The sequence below is a fragment of the Hippoglossus stenolepis genome, chromosome 2, assembly GCF_022539355.2.
Source record: "Hippoglossus stenolepis isolate QCI-W04-F060 chromosome 2, HSTE1.2, whole genome shotgun sequence".
NCBI classification, from domain to species: Eukaryota; Metazoa; Chordata; class Actinopteri; order Pleuronectiformes; family Pleuronectidae; genus Hippoglossus; species Hippoglossus stenolepis.
Window position 1 is genome coordinate 14,459,111 of NC_061484.1, and position 19,747 is coordinate 14,478,857.

The 19,747-nt window shown below is 44.6% G+C and overlaps 1 protein-coding gene across 3 annotated transcripts in view; it reads right to left on the reverse strand.

Annotated features, from left to right (window-relative positions):
- Positions 1-17,680, reverse strand: part of rhbdl3 (rhomboid, veinlet-like 3 (Drosophila)) — a 52,569-nt gene extending 34,889 nt beyond the window's left edge. The window contains exons 1-3 of one of the 3 annotated variants that reach the window (XM_047344247.1): positions 17,392-17,680; positions 16,627-17,206; positions 15,698-15,721 (exon numbers count right to left, since the gene is read on the reverse strand). In XM_047344247.1, coding sequence (XP_047200203.1) covers positions 15,698-15,721; positions 16,627-16,767 — 165 coding nt within the window. In that variant the 5' untranslated portion in view covers positions 16,768-17,206; positions 17,392-17,680. Of the gene's footprint in view, positions 1-15,697; positions 15,722-16,626; positions 17,303-17,391 lie in introns of those variants that run through there. The other 2 variants (XM_047344250.1, XM_047344249.1) reach the window with 2 other exon arrangements.
- Between the last annotated feature and the right edge of the window lie 2,067 nt (positions 17,681-19,747).

A 19,747-nucleotide genomic window follows, 5' to 3' on the forward strand; every position in this document is an offset into this window, starting at 1 on the left:
CCTCGTTCATCTCACACACACACACACACACACACACACACACACACACACACACACACACACACACACACACACACACACACACACACACACACACACAGTTGTCTGAGGCCATCGCAAATTAGCCACCGTTTCCTTGCCAACTGGCCTGTAACCAGGCAACGTTGGTCGGTGTGAAGATGTCGTCAGTGGGTACATGCACACGCTCATGCTCATACATGCATCACACACACACACACACACACACACACACACACACACACACACACACATATATATGTATACAGAGATGGAGATTGGTATGTGAATAGTTGTGTCAAAAATCTGTGAACACACTATTTTATCTGCTTTCAAAAGGCAAATCACATTAAAACACAGAAGCTGTGTTAGTGACCACTGCTATCTTACCTATATGACCATTAAGTATTCCTCATGTTCTTGCGACTGCAGGAGGAAACCCTTAAATGAACCTGGTGCTTTTAGCAAAGTTAATCCTTCAAAGTACAATGACATCAGTACAAAAATCCACTTCAGATCATATAAAGGAAACCTTGGATCAGCTGCATATCAGAAAAGAAGATCTCCGAGTCATTATTTTATTCCATCTGTGCATGGCAGGCAATTTAACTGAGATAGTGATCAGTGCCTCATCCTCTCAATAGGTTTATAGGTGATACTATATTAAATGAAATCGCGCAGCTATTTGACTGTGTAAGTGCAAGGCTCCTTTCTCTTTGTCATGGAAACTTCAGGTTCTATTGGTCTCTGCAGAGCTGATCTGCTCTGTAACTTGTGTCCAGCGGATCTTTGCAAACACTAGTTTCTGCTGAAGGTGTGAAATGTGCAACCTCTCGTTTCCCTGCAAACAGCCCACTCATCGCTGTGAGTAATATCGCCATCCTCTTCATCTTGCTTGACTAATTAATGTTGGATTAAAAAAAACTATACTCTGCCTTAAGCAAAGTCTAAAAAATGTCCAGGAAACTGCAGCACAATACACGTTGAAATACTTTTGCATTATCTCACAATACATGTTGCAATACCTCGCAATAGAGGGACTTGTCAGGTTCGGGTCAGGCTCGGTTAGTTTTCTCTCAGGCTCAGACGGGTTCAGCCAGAAAAGGGTGGTCTGAGCCGCACTACATGGCTCAGAAGGAATAGAAGAAGAAAAGTATTGCAAAACAATGCAAAACTATTGCGAGGCACTAGTACTAGTAGGTACAAGTATTCTCGCCGTGACCCTGAGGGGACTCGGTACACTACTGTCTTCCCTGCAACCACAAAGACCTGAGGAATTGACAGAAACCTTGGAGCGTAACACAAATTGAATGTTTGTAGGCGATGCAGTATCAATAAGCTTAATCAACCAGCAGCATGTTCTGTCTCTGTCTCATCAATATCTGTACTGATTCCCACCATTTCACAGCAGATCACTCCACAGTCGTATCTATTAGCTGGCACCACAGGAGAGGACTGCACGCCCCCTCACTGTCCCTGTTCTCTGTCCCCACCACAAACATTCATTAACACACACACACACACTCCACTACACTGTTGTACAAAGACTATTTCCCCTCTGCAAAATTGGTTCCTAAAGTTTAAAACCAAATTGCAATATCAATATCTGCACAGGAAGATGAACCTATTTACAGCATTATCACACATATTTGCATTCTGTCTAGTGTCAGCCAGTTTCAGCCGTTTATCTGTTTGCACAACAGCTAAATCGGACTTTACACAGACTCTGTACTTGGGTCAGGTTCAACTGATTAGGACATTTACGTTCACAGTACATACATTGTATCTGGGTTAATACCTGAATGAAAAGCTCAGGGTTGCAATGTGACTCTGAAAGCATCTATCGTCACAGAGGGCACCGCCTCCATCTGCAGTCCATACTATATGTGAAGTTATCAAGTGGAATAAAGTAACAATCCAAAGTGTCCCACTCAATCAAATTTTTATGTTTATTCATATCACACAGAACCAATTTTCCTAACTGTCAACGTATATATCTATTTCATCCAACTCGCATGTCACGGATTATAATGCAAATGCTGCCCACAGGAAAACCAAACATCTGTTGAAGCAGTGAGTGGGAGAGTGGAGAATAATAATTTCCACAGTGGAGTGCAGACAGAGGGGTTTATGAAATTCGATATGAAGAGCAGCATATTAGTCTTCAGGTGAGCGGTGCTGCAACAGGTACGGCAGCAAAGAGTGAGCACGGCCATGATCAAAAGGTTGGGATGGATTTGATGTCGCAGTGAGGAGGGTGTGTGATGTGAGGCACGAATAACATGTTCATGTCGGTGCAGCCACAGAGACCAGATGCTACAAAGAAAACATGTCCACATTTTTGTAATATGGTTGATACCTGAGTAAGATCAAAAGCTTTTAAATGGACCAAGTCCAAATTTAGCAGTACAGTATTTTTTCACACATTAAATTGTGTATTTTATGACATATTTTGATGCCTCAACTACTGTTTAATACATCCAAAAACTTCATCTGTTTTCAAGCAACAACTCTGGATTTTGCCTTTCACATATGAACAACGCAGCAGGAGATTCACCGGGTCAAAGTGAGGTGTGGAGTCAGGGTAGAGCATGCAGGAGGCAGGACCCAGGACAAATCTTATAAATCACATGTTTCAGCACATCAACACCAGCGTTGGGCCCTTTTTGCCAAAAGCTCTCAAATCTTGTTGTCTTTCCATGTTGACATCTGTCTGGCACCACTTTTTCATCCAGAGATATTTGTAATCTTCTTGTTTTTTGTTTTGGTGTCTTTTGCATGCTTGAAACGCCAGCGATCCGCCCACTCGCTTGTTGTGAAATATTGTCTTACTCTTACATGGGCTCGCTCGGACATTTGCATTCTCATACACAGCCCCTGCTAATAATTTCAGGAGAATATCTGAAGTTCAGCATGTCTGACAGCAGCTTTATTCGGGATAAGCTGTGTTCTGTTGCCTCTGTCTCTCTCTCTGTCGTCATTTACTTTGGCTTTCAGTGCTCCTCTTTATTTTTTAAATCCTTTATGTCTGCTACCGCATGTTTGTGACAGTACAAATATACAAAGTTTTTTCATTAGACACAGCCGGCATCTTAGAAAGAAAAACATCACTTTTAAAGTTAGACATCTACGAGTGGCTGGGAGGGCAGAATGGAGAGACGGATGCTTTTTTTTGGAAATTATTTGCTAGGACACGGTTTGATGTTGTGTGACAGAAGACAAGATGGAGCGAGACAGACTGGTTATACTTTAAAAAGAGCGGGAGAGACAGACTAAATGAGAGAGCGAGCTGCACCGCCCCCAGGGTGTCTCCAGAAGCAGAGGGGATTGCAGCAGACAGCCGAGCGGCCCTCAGCAGGCCCTCTCCAATGTGTCCAAATAAACACTTTACCCCCTGTCGCTGCTAGTGAAAGCTTTCACACTGGAGACGAGCATGTATGAAGACACAGTGACACACACAGACACACACAAACACACACATACACCCAACAAGATTCAAATCTAAGACACGCACACTTAAGGATGGAAAAGCTTATAAATGTCAATCTCAGTGAGACACAGAACGTGAGCCCATTTGCCAGGAGACACACAGAAGTCAAAATCCTCAGACACACACACACACACACACAAAGATGTGATGGAGTGTTCGTGACACTCATGCAAAGGGCACAGGCAGGTCAGACAGGGACAAAGACGGAGATTGGTGACCTTTTACCCCCAAACCTCCCATTTACAACAAGGTGAGAACCCCTCATTACCGGCAGGCCAGGCCCGCTATCAAACATCCCCTCACCGCTGCACACATTCAGCAGCTATTCACGGAATCAGAAGGCGAACAAAAAGAAGGGAGAAACATTTGTTTAACGAGCCGTGGCCCGGCCCGTCTTTTCTCTCCCATTCAGTCCCTTTCCTCTGCTGCAGGCCTGCCCTGAGGTCAGCTCCCCTCCCCGACAACGCCATCAAAAAACCTGCAGCGGTGACGGCAGCAGCTCCATTCACCACAGAGATTTATGATCTCTAATAGCTGGCAAATGAACCCGGGGCCGGGGGCTGCACCGAGGGGAGGCCCCGGACTTATTTTCTTCAAATCTCGAGAAGAAAAGAAAAGAAAGAAAAAGGGGGAGGTGAGAAAGGCATGGGGGGGGGTTGTCAGAAACACTTTCAAGGTTGCCATCTGTGTCGAGTGGGACCCTTCACACTGTCTGTCAGTCTTCAACAAGAACCTCCCCCTACCAAACAGATTCCGGTTGTTGAGTGTAAACGGAAATGTTAACACCTTCTGTCACGACTGACGTTTCCCTTCCTGGGCTGTTTTGTCGCAATTATGCGAACGGGATCTTTTATAAATCTGCTACTTTAAGGAGGGCAGTCGGTCCGATGTCTCCTGATCCTTAGCTGTGATGAAAAGCCCCACTAGGGCACCCGCTACCTAAATCCTATTCCCATAATCCCCAGGGGTCAGAGAGGAAGAAACGGCCCCCCCTCTCTCTCTCAATACGAACAACCTTACCTTACCTTATAAGGCGAGAGAAGACAGGAGAGTTAAAACACTGCCTGACAAGCTCACAGTAACAAGACTCTGCAGCCCGACAAGAAATAGACCAGCACAAAACTTGACATCACTTAATTTGCCCGGAATAAAACAAAAGTTTAACTTCCAAAGAAACGTGAAGAGTGATTTCCACTTCTCCCTTTCCTCTCCGAGTGATTAATCTGAGCAGGGTGTCAAGGCCGATATCTTTACACAGCTAGTCTTGCAGAAGTGTGGAAGAGAGACTCAAAGTAACGAGATGTGAGGTGACGTTGGAACTAATGGAATGAACTGTGTGGACTCAGGCTTCATTCTACACCAGAATAGTCGGAACAGATTCCCCACAACTGTTACCCCCCCCAAACACACGATGCTCCCACCACCTAATGCCACTGATCTGAACTAAAGATCATCATTTCGATGCCTAAATGTGCATGAATGTAATTCTATCTACAGACACTGTTTCCTATATCCAATTAACTCCACAGTAAATCCTTATTCCACCTGCATGAGAAATTTTAAATGATCACAACCTTGGCAGCCCTTCTCCTGAGGGAGATCATTCTTATCACTATAACGGCCTCAGTGTCAGGCCCTCACAGGCACCCTGATGAGCTGCTGTGTCCGCAACTGTAGCTGAGGTAAAACCTGGGATAAAGATAAGAATATACCTCCGACTACCTCTGAAACTTAGAGGAGAGGATTTCTATTAGATGCATCATAATGTCAGGATCATAGTGTAAGACAGGACAGCCTAAATCCTTTGGCCTTACAATATGTATGGGGGATCTGATTCCAAGTACACAGTGACTGTAACTAAAACACTGGGATTCATTCACAAATCCCGTTAGGTTTGGTAAAGTATTTGGATTGAATCACACACTGCAAAAAGACATATAGCTAAACATCCTTATCGTCTTTTGTTCTTGTCCCATCCTACCTGCCATCTTAATGGTTGGTGTTCAGCAGCAGCAGAGGTGCAGCAAGTGGGAATTCAACAGCTCATGTTCTTGAGAAACCTCCAAATTGGTGCAATACATAAAGCTTTTTACTGCCCCACAGTCCAAAATGATAACAACAGTTCTCCAAGGGGCTGGGTTAGGAGAGTTATGTGCTCATGCAGTGACAATAATGCTGGAGAGATAATCTCAGTAGCTGTTTTTTTCTTTTAAGAAGAACAAAACTAAATGTATTTATTTCCTGGCTAATTTTCAAATAAAACCAGACAAACTGCAAATGCAAAACAACACTACACTGGCGTTGCATCAGTTCTTGGTATGTGCAGATACTCTGAGTTGAGGTGTGAAAGGGAGAGAAAGAAGGATTATTTCATCCATACTTCAAAGGTACGATTTCTGACCCATCAAGACTCCAACCATATAACGTACAAGAATTTCCTCCAATTCAGCAATTAAGAGCTAAAGCACCAAGACCTGTGAAGATGCACTGCACAGTTTAGGACCCATATTGTTAAAAATCTTATTTACAGACAGATGTATTCGGTTATTGCAGTCCCCCCCCCCCTACAGATACTTAATACTTCACAGTCATGTATGAATTTTATAATCAGTGGGACTGAACTCCATCTGTGACCTAATTTCATTTCCCTACTTCTGCATGAGCCTCCATCACTGAATTATATCCATGACAGCTGGCCAAGTTTTTACACACTGAATAATTGCGTATTGCAAGTGAGATGTATGTATGTGCTCTGCATCATATCTAATTAACCTCTTCCCAATAAAACACCAGCAACAACACAGCTGCACAGACACAGGGAGGCTTAAATTCACCAAACATCAAAAAATTTCTCGATTTTCTTTTAGTCCGTTGTTTTTTGTGTGTTGTGTGATGTGGTTTCTCCTCGTTGGAGTTCGCCACTTCAGCACTTTGGCCCTGCTGGAAACCTTCGGCATCGATGCCCTGTAAGACGACACGGAGGAGACAGGACGGGAGCGGAGTTCTGAGTGAAAGCTAAGCACTGTCACTCACCTGAGGAATCTGCTGAGCCCACTCGGCTGAATCAGGACAGGTTGTCATGAGGACAACAGTACAACAAACCAACCATCCCAGAACATGTTCTTACTTTTATATCAACTGACTGTTAAATACCTGAAATCTGTCATTAGTCAGTTAGAAAAAAAGACTAAATTTGGATGAGAGGTGAAACATCTTCAAGAGACAAAAGCAAGTCCATTGCTATTTGCGAGTCAGTTAAGGGAAAACTGCTTTGCGGGTCACAAGGAAATCAAAATTTCTGAGGTGTTGTCATGTGAACACAAACCAGAGAAAGCAACACTGAGGAAAAACACAAATGAGAGACTCAATTTTGCACAGACTTTTATGACAAAATATACTTCTAAATGAAAGTCTGAGAAGTGAAGCGAGAGAAAAGCAGAAACTGCAAACTAAACGCTCTAACCAAAGGTTTGGCGTGGGCGTGTGAAGAACAGCAACAAAAAAAGCCATCACCTTTGAATTGTGCGTTTGTTGCATTATCTCGTCTACACCGCAGCCTGTTACCACTTCACTGCAAATTCTCCAAGGAGAAAAGGCGGAGTAAACAAGGAGACGCTGGTGAGGCGCTTCACGGACAGCTGAGCACATAGAAAGTCAAACCGATCTGAAAGCCAGCACACAATTTAGAGTATAAACCCAGAAAGTGTAGCTGGCGTTATAAATCTAGAACAAGCATGTAAACATCTGAGCTGGTAGTTGTCGGCGTTCGTTAATGGCGGTTGTCTACGTGCCATCTGTCCCAATAAAGACTAAACTGTTCTTCTAACGGGAGAACAGAAGGGAATGAAAGAGTCGTCTGAGTCGTACACTCAGTGTGGAACATTCTCTAATGGGCCGTGCTTGACTGAGGAGGACGAAAAGACACACACACACACACACACACGCACGCACACAGACACAGACACAGACACAGACACACACACACACACACACACACACACACACACACACACACACACACACACACACACACACACACACACACACACACACACACACACAGCAAACACGGTTATTGTACCTGTGCACCTGCCAGGCTTCAATGTTGACCTGTGCGTCCCATTGCACATGAACCTGTTTCAAAATATTTCTCTCTCTCTCTGTGTGTGTGTGAGTGTGTGTGTGTGTGTGTGTGTGTGTGTGTGTGAAGGGGTATGTATGAGCTCTGTGATAAAACACAGACATTTTCCATTTCGTGTTCCACAGGTCCCTGATACTTCCTTAACACACACAAACACACACAAAAACTCACACACACACGCATGCACGCACACACACACACACACACACACAGCCCCCTGGCGTTGGTTTGATGTGTCACTCTGTCAACAGCTCTGTAACTATAACCTGTGGGAAGGTATTGCAGTTTCAGCCAGCAGGATTGAGTGGACCTGCGCAGGGCGTTTGATCCCCGGAGGATCAGAGTGACTGACTGAAAGAGGAGGAAGCTGGAAGCTGCTTGAAAGATAAGTTGAAGGTAAGAAAGACGTTCAACAACTCACACAGAACAAAAGCAGTCTTGCTGCCACATGCAGACCCAAAACAAACATGGTAATGATACATTCTGGCCTATATAGCTAAATTAAACCAACAATCCAACAATCACTACGACCACTTCATGCAGTGATTAGCCAGGCATGTGGAGGCATGAGAGTCAGCATGGTGTGTGTAAGAGTGAAGTGGAAGTGTCAGTTGTAATCCCCTTGTTTGAACGACTATTGTCTGCTGCCTCAGGCTGTGTCCCAGAAGAGCTAGAACTAGACACCTTTTCTGTGACCTGGAACTGTGTGAACTCTATTAAGACTCTTTTTACATGTCAAAATAGTTGATTTCATAATGGCTGTTATTAAGCTGTTCTTATTTTGTCCAAATGGCTATTATCATAGAAAATGCTCTGATCACCTGCTTTATGTGTTTCATTTATAAACTGCAATAAAATCACTACCTTGTATTTGTTCTGCTGTCTGACAAGAACCAGAACAATAAGGCCTCAATCACTGCATGACGGAAACGGAAACAAAAGTAGGATACATACAGGACCAGCTGTGACACATGGCATATAACGGCAAAGAAAAAAGACCACGGCTCCAAGGTCTAATTTGTTGTTTTCCCTCTGGTCCCCTCCTCCAGTTTTAGTGGCGTTGTTACAGGGCTGATGAACTATTGTGTGTTTCATTTGCTTTTAGTTGTAAACAGAGCTAATGAAAACGGATGAGATGAAAGTATCGATGACCAGACTGAGATTGAAGCCTCTCCATATCTGCAGTGTCATCCACTTCACTCTGATGGGTAATCAGACTTCAGAACAAAAAGATGAGAGGCAGAGAGAAAGAGAGACAGCGGACGTAAGAGAGAGGGAGATGAAAGAGAAGATAGAGTACAGATGAATAAGGACTAATTTGTGTAGGAGCCCCATTAAATGTGGCAGTGCTACTGGACCTATAAAAAGGCAGCTGGCAAACCCAACGTCCAACACACATGCTAACTCAGCAGGTGGCGTGTTCTGTCACTTCAACTGCACTCTGTTGACCTCTAGTGATGGATTTACATTTTCAGGTCTAGTGACTGTATATAAAGATGGGCCACGTGTCTCCCCTTCTTCAGAAATCCAGAAACGAAGCCCAAATATCCTGGATACAAACTCTGCCCCGTTTACGGCACTTGGAGCCGGAGTCTGTGCAGCAGAAGTAGTAGCAGTAGGCTAGCCAAACAGCGTCTGCATACGAATATGCAGAATTTGTCAGTGAGTGACGAGATTTCAGGGCCTCGATTGACCAATCACATTTGAGCAGGCTATTGATAAACAGTCTGTGTGGAGAGCAAAAGAGGCGAAACACTAGGGGAGGAGACCTGGCAGCGAGATCACGCCCATACATACGCTCAACCAATCGCGAGCCAGTCTCAGCTGTCAATCATGAGGTTTCACTCAGTTTTTGTTATCATCTAATAACTAATTAAAAAAACAAACTTACCAGAAAGAAATAGCACTCCCTACATAAATGACAGAAACAATCTTTGAGAAAAATAATCGATGTTTACTTTGACTTTTTAGTTTGGTCCAGGTCCCATCCACTAACACGGATGCGGCGGGGTTCATGATCTATCCCGCTTAAATTACGGATAAACCAGCAGATCCTCTAAACCAGCACATCCTCTTTCTTGCGTTTACAGACAGGCACAGCATCTATTTTTACCTCGGCATAAAAGCGGAGACTGTTTTCACACTCCGCCAACTGGAACCGTGCCTTTCATTAAGAAAATCTATTTAGAGCCGAGCAGGGGGGAGGCAGAGGAGCAGGGAAAGATGAGCTCTGATTAAATCTTTCAATGAAAATATTTGGGGCTCTGTCTGTTATTTCACCACCGCACACCGCCCCGGTACTTTATAGAGCAGAAGGACTGGGGGGGGTGCAGTTTGTTGCCTGTAACGACTTTTACGAATCGAGACAACACGGTTCGATATCAGCGCAAAGTGTGTGTCAGTGGGTTAACTCCATGACTCAGCTGGTGTCAATCACTGGTGTGGTGTTAAATGAGCAGGTCAGCAGACTGTGACCTCCACCATCTGTGTACGTGTCAATGGCAATTAGGCTGATAAGCACATCAGCATAGATAATACGGAAAACAGAAAATCTGAACATTGTAAATTAAGGGGAAACTCAAGAAGAGGGCAGCTGATGGAATGACAGCTTCACACTTGGCTAGTGAATTGTAAAAGGCCCAGGAAAGTGCAGCAATACAATGAATAAACCTCAAATTAACAGGCGACCCGCCAGCTGATTCTCCAGTTCAGGGTTCTGCTCACTGAGTCGAGCTTCACTGAACTTTGAATAAACAGGTGAACGGCTCTTTGTGCAGCAGCGTCGGTGCAGCTTCAAGGTTCGGTGGACTGAGTCCTGCAGCCAGTCTTTACTTGCCGTGGCTCAAATACTGCAGGTCACTTTTACAGTTTCAAATCACCACGGGGTGAGGAAACCACAGGCACTGCAATAGTTTTACAAATTTTTACATTTTATCCTAAAGAAAAAGGGCAGAGGCTTGAAATATTTGTTCATAGGATCATATCATTTCTGTGATGTAAGAAAAATATCCTTTTCTATGATTTGTCCTCACCTTAGCGTTTGAACTGTTGCAAAAGAGGCGTCCTCACCTTCCCACAAAAGCCAAATTTGAAAGCTGCATATCATCTCTCCTTCTGTCACTAATTGCCATCATGATCTCGACGTCTAAGCCTCATTTGGCTTTTAAAGTAGGTAAAACTGACAGGGTGTGGCGAGACATGCTCTCCCTACATGCGCCGCTACACGCAGCTGAGGGTTCCCAGTTGGCTTATCCATTAAGTTCCATTTACCTGGGTGGTGGACCATTCACTAGAAGTGCACTTTTAAAACAAAAAAACCCAGCAACACTGAGGGCGATGCCAGCTGTGCCGTGCACGGGACGGTGAGGCGAGACGGCGCTGCCAGACAAAGTGGCTTTAAGTGATGACCTTCCTTTTCTCTCGGCCATTGCCACTGAATCTCTAACTAACAAGCTCATTGAAATGCACGACGGGAATCCTGGGGAACAGGAGTCCCACCGGGAACAGGTGGCTTCCCCCGTCACTGAATTTCTGCTTGTTTTAAATAAAATAAATGTATCGTTAGCTGGGCTATTTTAACACCAGACCCCACTGTCATTACTTTAGTTCAGAATTGATGGGGTGATGATGAGACGACGTTCCAACAAGACTTTTATTTTTGCAGTTCAGTTGCACATTCAGAGGTTTTTCTAAGCTACCAAGCAAGAAATGAAGGAGCACAGACTCGTGGAAAGTATGCAGCCATGTGAAAGTGTTTAATTACTAAGCTCCTGTGGGCGCGTGTGTGGGGCATTTCGACATACCACTGGGAGCACGCTGTCAACACAAAGGGGACTGTGGACAAACTTAAATGGCTTACAAACACACACACACACACACACACACACACACACACACACGTATCCAAATTCTACTGTTCACTGATAGTTGTGGAATAGACGATATCCGGAAGCAAGGCTGCAGTGAAGAGCCACCTGTGTACAAATAATACATATTCCCTTTAAGACGGAAAAGTCTTTGCACTGCAGATATACAGTCTATGGTTTGTATACTGCACACCTGGGAACTTCCACTGACAGGCTTTACAAGCAGTGGGGTATTCCCAGTCATCCAGGATAATGACTCAGTGTATCTGTGCTGTTGGTGGAGCCCTTCATAATGCACCCCCTGCAAAATCACTCTCCAGACCAAGGCAACTTAAAGACAGACACCTTATAGATGTTACTTCTTACCCATGAACACGAGCAAAGTGATGAAGTTATAATATGAGGAATTCTTGTCAAACACTTCTGAAGCCGTTTTAAGACATGAACTGTCTGGAAAATTGGGTCCACAAATTTTCGGGAGTTTGCCTTTTCCCATATGAGGAGCGCAGGTTTCCAAGTTGGCGTCTACTGCAGTGTCGTCTACGAGTATGGCACCTCTTTTTAATCCTGAGATTATTTGTATTATTTGTACTTTTTCCGGTTTTGCGTCCGTTGCGTGTTAGAGATGTCATCAACACGTTAAGTCACCCGCTCTGAATTTTCCACATTTTCACATATTCCTGTTGTATTCTCACATGGGCTCACTTTCAGGACATTTTACCTGGGGGTCCTAAACTGGAGCAACTGACTCCTCTAGAAAAATGTCAGGAAGGTGTCCAGACTTCGGTGCACGTCTAAAAGCAGCTTAATTTAGCTTCTCGTCACTGTTGTGTGGAGAAATCCAACTGATGTGCCTTTCCCTGTGGAGGACAACACCGATGCAGTTCATTTCAGGCTGTGACGTAAACAAGTTTAATACGGTTTATCATGTAAATCCTGAGCGTAAAGTAGGGCCCATATTCTAATCCCCAGAAATCCTCCAAAAAACATGAAGAGGCATTTTAGTGTGTGATAATCAGTCAGCTCAACGTAGAGACTCAAAAGACCCTTTCTCTTCTATTGGATGAAACTGTGTGTAATGCATTGTGCGTGTGTGTGTGTCTGTTTCTAAAGGACAAATGGAGGCTGGGACACTTTGATTATGAGAGGGAGCGTCTGCAGCTGCTATCTTCCAAACAGCATCTCCTCTGCTTCATCAGACATCTTTACCGTCTGAGTTCAGGCTTCATGTTTGTTTCAGCCGATCGGGAACATGTATCAAAGCATTCTGAGGTTCGCTCTCTTACTTCCTGCGCGCTGAGAACGAAAGCACTTATAACGCAACAAAATCCTCTCCGGGGACAGCGGAGAGAAGTGGAGGAGGAGGCGAACAGAGCGACGCAGCACTTTGATTCCAACAGTGTGGAACCCAGACACTGATAGCTGTACGTACCGAGTTCACAGGGGAGCCTGTAAAAATGATATGACGAGGAAGGTTTTGTTCAGAGCCCAAGTTGGTTTAATGAAACAGAGGGAAAGCCATAGTCAAAAGAAAAGAAAGATGAACGACAGAAGAGGATCGTGTCTTCTCTCTCTGCTGTGTAAACATCTCTGATGGTATGAACAGAATACTAGGTGCTCTGAATTTGACATGGCAGAGATGCCAGAAGTGATTACTCCAAGAGGAGAGTCTTTCTCTTCATGTATGAACATCTTGTTTAGCCAGTATATTACTCTCACTAGAACATTCTCTTCAAAGGAATAACTTACAGCCACTGGCTAGAAGGTCTATTGTGATTTGTAAGAACATTTGAAGGGTAAAGACTAAGGTCATGTATTTCTGGAAAAAAAATCCAGAAACAACCAATTAAATCCAAACTTTTCAAATAAATGAGCAGCATGATAAGAACTGACAACTATAATGAAAGGAATCGTCTTTGAAAAAATGTATGTGTACTTTAACCTTTCAGCTTTGTCCATGTTTCATCCACTAATATGGAGAAGGTGGGGTTTGGGACCTCTAATGCAGCCAGCCACCAGGTGGTGACCGAGATGCTTTCGGCTTCACTTTTGGGGAGCTGTCATGTCATCCAACTTTATGTACAGTCTATGGTTGTACCGAGTGCGACCCAACCACAGCATAACAACATAAGTTCACCACCTTGGTTTGGTCACGTCAATTTAATGTTCAGCCGTCCTCAGCAGGCAGGCCGACCTCACCGTAACACCAGCCCTCTCTTAAACTTGATCATTTCTACACGAGAGCGTGCTGCATGCAGCAGCCTCACTGGCCAATGACGAAACTCAACCCTCTCCGACCCCATGTCTACCCCCTCGTGATGTTGGCAAATAAACCAAACTGTACATTACACTGGACTTACATACGTAGATTCACTTTATAGTGTTTGTCTTTGTGTTGCAGGCAAATAAAAGTCTGGACCTTGCTCTTTGTTTTCATGCAACATTTATCTTCTCTCCCTCCTGCAGGCAGTCTGGTTCAAAACCCATCTTCTCCTGGTTTTCTGTGCCCCATCATTTCTCTTCTTTAGTCGCTTCACAGAAGCTGGGGGTGTCCGGGGTCAGCCCCCTGACAAATGGGCCGACTCATTGTGAGGACGAAGGAGAGAAGGAGAATAAAAGAGTGAAAGGACATTTGTTACTGCCAGACTGAGCAGCGACCTCACCATTTGGACAACCCACGTATTTTTTTGTCGACCGGCGTCCACTTGAGGAAACTCAAAGCAGCGCCTTGCGCATAAAGACAACGGGTTGAGAGGCCCACTTAATGCCTGTCCATAGAATATGCACCATTAATAATACAAACACATGCACCACACCCCAGCTATCATTTCCCATAATCCCATGGGACCTCAGTCTCCCTCTGAAAGAGTGCGCCTGACACGAGCCTCTGACTCAACCCTTCACATCGCAGCTAACCCTTGCATGCACACAAGCACACACGCACACACACACACATCCCTCCCAGGAGAAATTCGGGGGCCCCAGGGTGGGCAGGTGCTGTAATAGCCCCACAGAGTGGTGGTTGTGCGTGTGTAAGTGCATGCGCGTGTGTGTGTGTGTGTTTGATAGGGAGTCCGTTTACCGTCTGTCAGTCCAACCGGCTGTTTGCATGAATAGCCGGTCTGTGTTTTTCCTCTCCTGGGGTTTCTGGCTTTATCTTTACATTGCGTGTGTGTGTGTGTCTCATAAGATCAGTCTGACAGATCAATGCATCCAGGATTTTTTTATCACCCTAATAGCATTACTGGGGTCAGTGTCAGCGGGTGACACACCCACAGCATCCACAGTGTGATCCCACTCCTCCGCTCTCGCCTCTACAGGGGTTTGGTTTGACAAAGACGTGGCCCAGTTACATGTTATGGCGTGAATGTTACCCAGCAGGCAAAGGATTTAAAGCTGCACTCGGCAAGATTTTTGATCTAAAAATACATTTGTCTAATCAGCCTAAATCACAAACTGGGGCTGAAAGGAGAGAAGCCTGGGCCATCTCCACCAGCTGAGACCCTGAATATTTACCTCATTTAGCCAAATGAAATTCTGGTATATTTACCCAGAGAAAGAAACCAATCAATAAGTGATGTACAAACTATGAGCTGCAATGAGGGAGCTCTTAAAAAACAAATGTATTCACCAGGGTGAGATATTTAAGGATAAACTAAGGAGTATAGAGAAGGTCTGAAGAGAATGAATGAGGTTTGTGAAGCCAACCATCATGTTAAATCATTTCTGGGTACTGAAGGCAACATGTTTCTAACGTGTGCAAAATTGCCTCGTGCAGATTTAAGTCACTTCCGATAATGATAAAGCCAGTTTACAGCATGGTTACAATGTCATGGTCATGATACATGGGAGAAATGTAGAATTTAAATAAGAATTAAAAAAAATAGATGAGAATTTATCTGCAAAGCAGTTTTTTCACAATAGAAAAGAAAAACTTTATTCTGCTGATGGTGCAACATTGCATCTGAGTTCTTCCAAGTAACCTCCCAATGTTTCATGACCTTTAAGCTGCAGTGCTTCATCTGTTAAACACATCTGGGTTACTTTGAGCTGATAACAGAGATAAAGTCAGCGGTCACACACAGATGGGAAGATTTTTTAACACAACACTGCTCCATAATGAGTGAAACATGCAAATGGGAATAGAGATTCAAGCCACTTTCGGTTGCAGTACATACATACCTTGTCAAACAGAGACTTCCATTGCTGAGACAAGGGGAAAGGAGAGAAAAAACAGCAAGCAGAGGAGTGAGTGAGAGGAAAAGATAGACAAAACCCCTCAGAAACAGGTGCTAAAGCAGAGAGGAGCACCTGTTTGGAAATGATGAATCTCGGCCAAATAGATTTCCCTCTCTGTGTGCATTTGCCTTAATTGCAGTCCTGCAATCGCATGCTGTTTTTATCTGATCATCGTGGTCAATGAGCCACAGCAAAAGATAATAATGGCCTCAAAGTGTGGATCATTATGTGTGAGGAGGCAATCGGAAAGTCTGAGGCGGCTAATGGAGGGAGACTGGCAGGCGTGTGCATGTGCATGTGTGTCATCTCCCTTTGAAAAAAGGAAATCCCTCAGGTATTGATGTAAAACTGCAGTTATGAGTTAAGCCATTAGGATGAACAACCTCAAATTAATTTAGGCTCATGTTCATATGACATCCTGCCTCGTTAAATCAAACACACACACACACACACACACACACACACACTTAGCTTCCATTTAAAAGAAGGTGAAGGTCCTGCTGCGTAATTGTAAATATGTAGGTAAAAGTGGTCATGATTGTGGGTGTGTGCGTGTGTGCGTGTTGTCTAGGGGTTGTTTACACAGTCACATTATGGGGATGTGTCTTCATTATGAGGACAAATAGCAACTTAACTGTTTCATTACATTTGAAGGTGAAGACATGTTTTAGGTTAATGTTAGGATTAGGGTTAATGATGGTAAAGGTTATAGTAATTCTCCAGGAAATCAAAGTTAGTCAATGTAATGTCCTCTGAAGTCATGGAGCCACGTTTGTGTGTGTGTGTGTGTGTGTGTGTGTGTGTGTGTGTGTGTGTGTGTGTGCGTGCGTGTGTGTGTGTGTGTGTGCGTGCGTGTGTGTGTTTACACTCACGTCCTCTGGAGCCACTGGAAGGACGTCGGTACTTTCCAAAACCTCGATCTCCTCACCCTCCGCGTTGGCCGCCACCGCCGGGGAGCAGTTCACCTGCGCCTCCCGGGGGCCGGCCGTCATCCTCGGGCTGCTCGTCTCCATACACTCCCGCGGAGAGCAGCAGACACTCGGTCCTCAGGAACGACTCCACATTACTGTAGTTTACAATCCCACAAGTCTATCTCCCAAATATATGCGTCAGCCACGTCAGGAGGTAAACCAGCCGAGCACCATTACGCATCCAAGTTGGAATTTGGCACAGTCAAATGAGTGCAGGGGGAATCTTAGACACAGCTAAATAGAAGGAAAAAAAAGGTGAGTATTCCCAATGGACTTCCACAGACAGGGCAAAGTTTCCACCTTAACCTTCCCCCTCAGAGTAAAAGTTGATGTAGTTCTGGAGCATGAATCCTTCACTCAGCGGGGACCGAGGTCTGCAGAGGAGCCTGGACACACACACTGCGGTCCAAGTTCGAGGAGCCGGGGGCGCACGGTGGCGGAGCACTCAGAGAGATGCGACGGTGGCGGAGCGCAGATCCATCTGAAAGAAATAATGACATCATCAAACACTGGCACCAACGTGAAACGCAGGACCGGGATGACGCACAGGTCTCACACGGCTCCTCCATCCAGGGGAGTCCACTTCAAACAACACACATGGCGGAGTCCCCCCCCAAAAAAACAACTCTCAGTAAGTGGCCAGTTTTTCTTGGTGCGTCATGATACCTGGCACGCTTCTGCAGGCGGCGCAGCGCGGGGACACACGTCTGCTCCTCTCCGCCGAGTGCAGGCACAGAGCCTCCAGAAGCCGGGGGAAAGGAGGGGGAGAGGGAGGTACACGCCGACCGCCTCCTCCTCCTGCTCCTGCGCTGGGGGTGGTTGGTTCAGCTCCAGGAGACGCGGCCGGGACTCGGTTTGGCTGCTACACGTCGCATGCGTCCTTATGGAAGAGATGGAGGGAGAGAGAGTGGATGGATGGATGGGGGCGGAGAGAGGGAGGCAGAGGGAGGATTTTGGGCCCCGCGGTGAGGAGGGATCACCAGCCTCTCTCGCTCCGGGGGGGTTTCGAGGAACTCCGGGTCCCTGCACTGAACAGCTGGCTGTCACTCTCTCCCTGGCTCTGAAGGGGGGTCGTCAGGTCATGTGTGCCTGAGGGTGAAATGCAGCAGTTGTCTCAATAGGAGAAATACACAAATGGTTAATAAATAATATGGATCAGCTTGAAACCGTTAGATCAGATTTAGAATTGACAGATGGTGAAAAATCCATTTGGCAAAGGTTTGTAACCCATTATGCTGTTTTATTTATAATAACACCATAATGTATAATGATAGTATGTTTAATAGGGTATCTAATATAATGTTGAGTGATCTAGTGATTAATTGCTTAGTTTTTTCCAAAGTAAAAAGAGTTAATATTTGCATTTTACTGGAACAGTGCAACTCTAATTCTGCTTCTGTATATCATGTGAAAAGATGTAAGTATAGCCTGCAGTGTGTTAGGTTTAATTTCATAAGATAAAGGCTTGTGCCAGGATCATATTTTGGGTTGTATTTTAGTAACTTCAGAGAGTTGTAAGTACTGATTCAGGCTGATGGGCAAAAATGGCAATTTTATGCACTTAAAATTGAATCTCCAACACAATAAAGTGTGTAAAAAGTGAAGGGGTCATAATAGTTTCTGTGCAAAGTCACACATTGAGTCTGTTGAGTTTTTTTTTTTAAATATCACAGATACATTTCATCTGTTGTGTAGTTTCTGTGTCTAAATGGTAAATCAATAGTCCTGCATGCTCTTCCAGGGGGTGTTTGCTATTGAATCAGGATTAGAATCAGTTCTTAAGACACACAGTAATAGCTCTGTTGGAGATGAGCACTTCCAATCGATCAGTATCCTCCAGATTGTGCATATTTGCCAAATACTGATCAATAATCACAAAGAGAATTGCAAATGTGATCAAGACCTACGTCGTACGGATCATTCAATTCACTTGTAGATAGAGGTCACAGTTAGTATTGGATATAATTAATCAAACACATTTATATTCCCCTTGTTGGCAGCATATTTGGCTGCACTGTCACACGATGTGCAGTGTGTAATGGTCTGATTCCTCTGTGGGCTTCGTTCACATTTACTGAAGTAAACACCCTTAGATCAAATGCATAAAAACAATATACACATTTATATCGTTAGCTTAACTTAAATATCCAGTTAAAAAATATTTTTAACTCAGTAATTTCCCTCTGTGAAGTAAACACCTTCGCCAAGCACCAACAGTCCCTTTGAATTAAATCATGCTGCACCAAATTCACACACTCACACATATGAGTCCTGTAAATGTGCTTGATTTTTTTCCATCAAGATCCCTGAATTATTCCCAGGGAAAATGGGGAAACTGTTGAAAAACACCCCATCTTCCAACATGGATCTGTCCCTTGTCCCAGATCTGCACCAATATTCAGTGAGTTCTTCCCCTGCCCCATACTGCATCCTTCCACCAGGTTTCATGGTAAGCCGCTCAGTTGGTTCTGTGCGATCTTGCGTACAAACAAACATACAAGCCAACCAACAACGAGGTAATGAACACGTGGGAAATGGCAGTGGGTTTCAACGTAAAGCTACTGGAGTTCATCAGGGTTATCTCATGTTATAAACACTAATGTTTAATGGCCTAAGGAAACTGCCGCCTTTGAATTCTCAGAGAGGAGGGAGCGGCCCATGCAGGCTTGTAAATTCCAGGATATTTGAGGGAATATAAACAGCCCCCTCCAGGTCGTATAGTGCTACAACGACCCAAATGATGGGGCCCCATTTCAGACAAACACCCACCTCTTACCTTAAGAGACATCAGAGAGGTGCTAATAGTTGGGTGGAAGCCACGTAAGAGGAGAAATGATGTGATGTCAGTGTGGTCTGCAGTGTAAAGGTTGATCAGGATCCCTCCAGTGAAACTCCCCCCATGGTACAGTAGCTATGTGCTAGCATCACCATGGAAACAATAAGGCCAGTTGATATTTGTAACCCTGGGGGTCTTCTCCTGACTCCTACACAGCAGAGTTGGGTTAAAGTTGGAGTCTGTTGT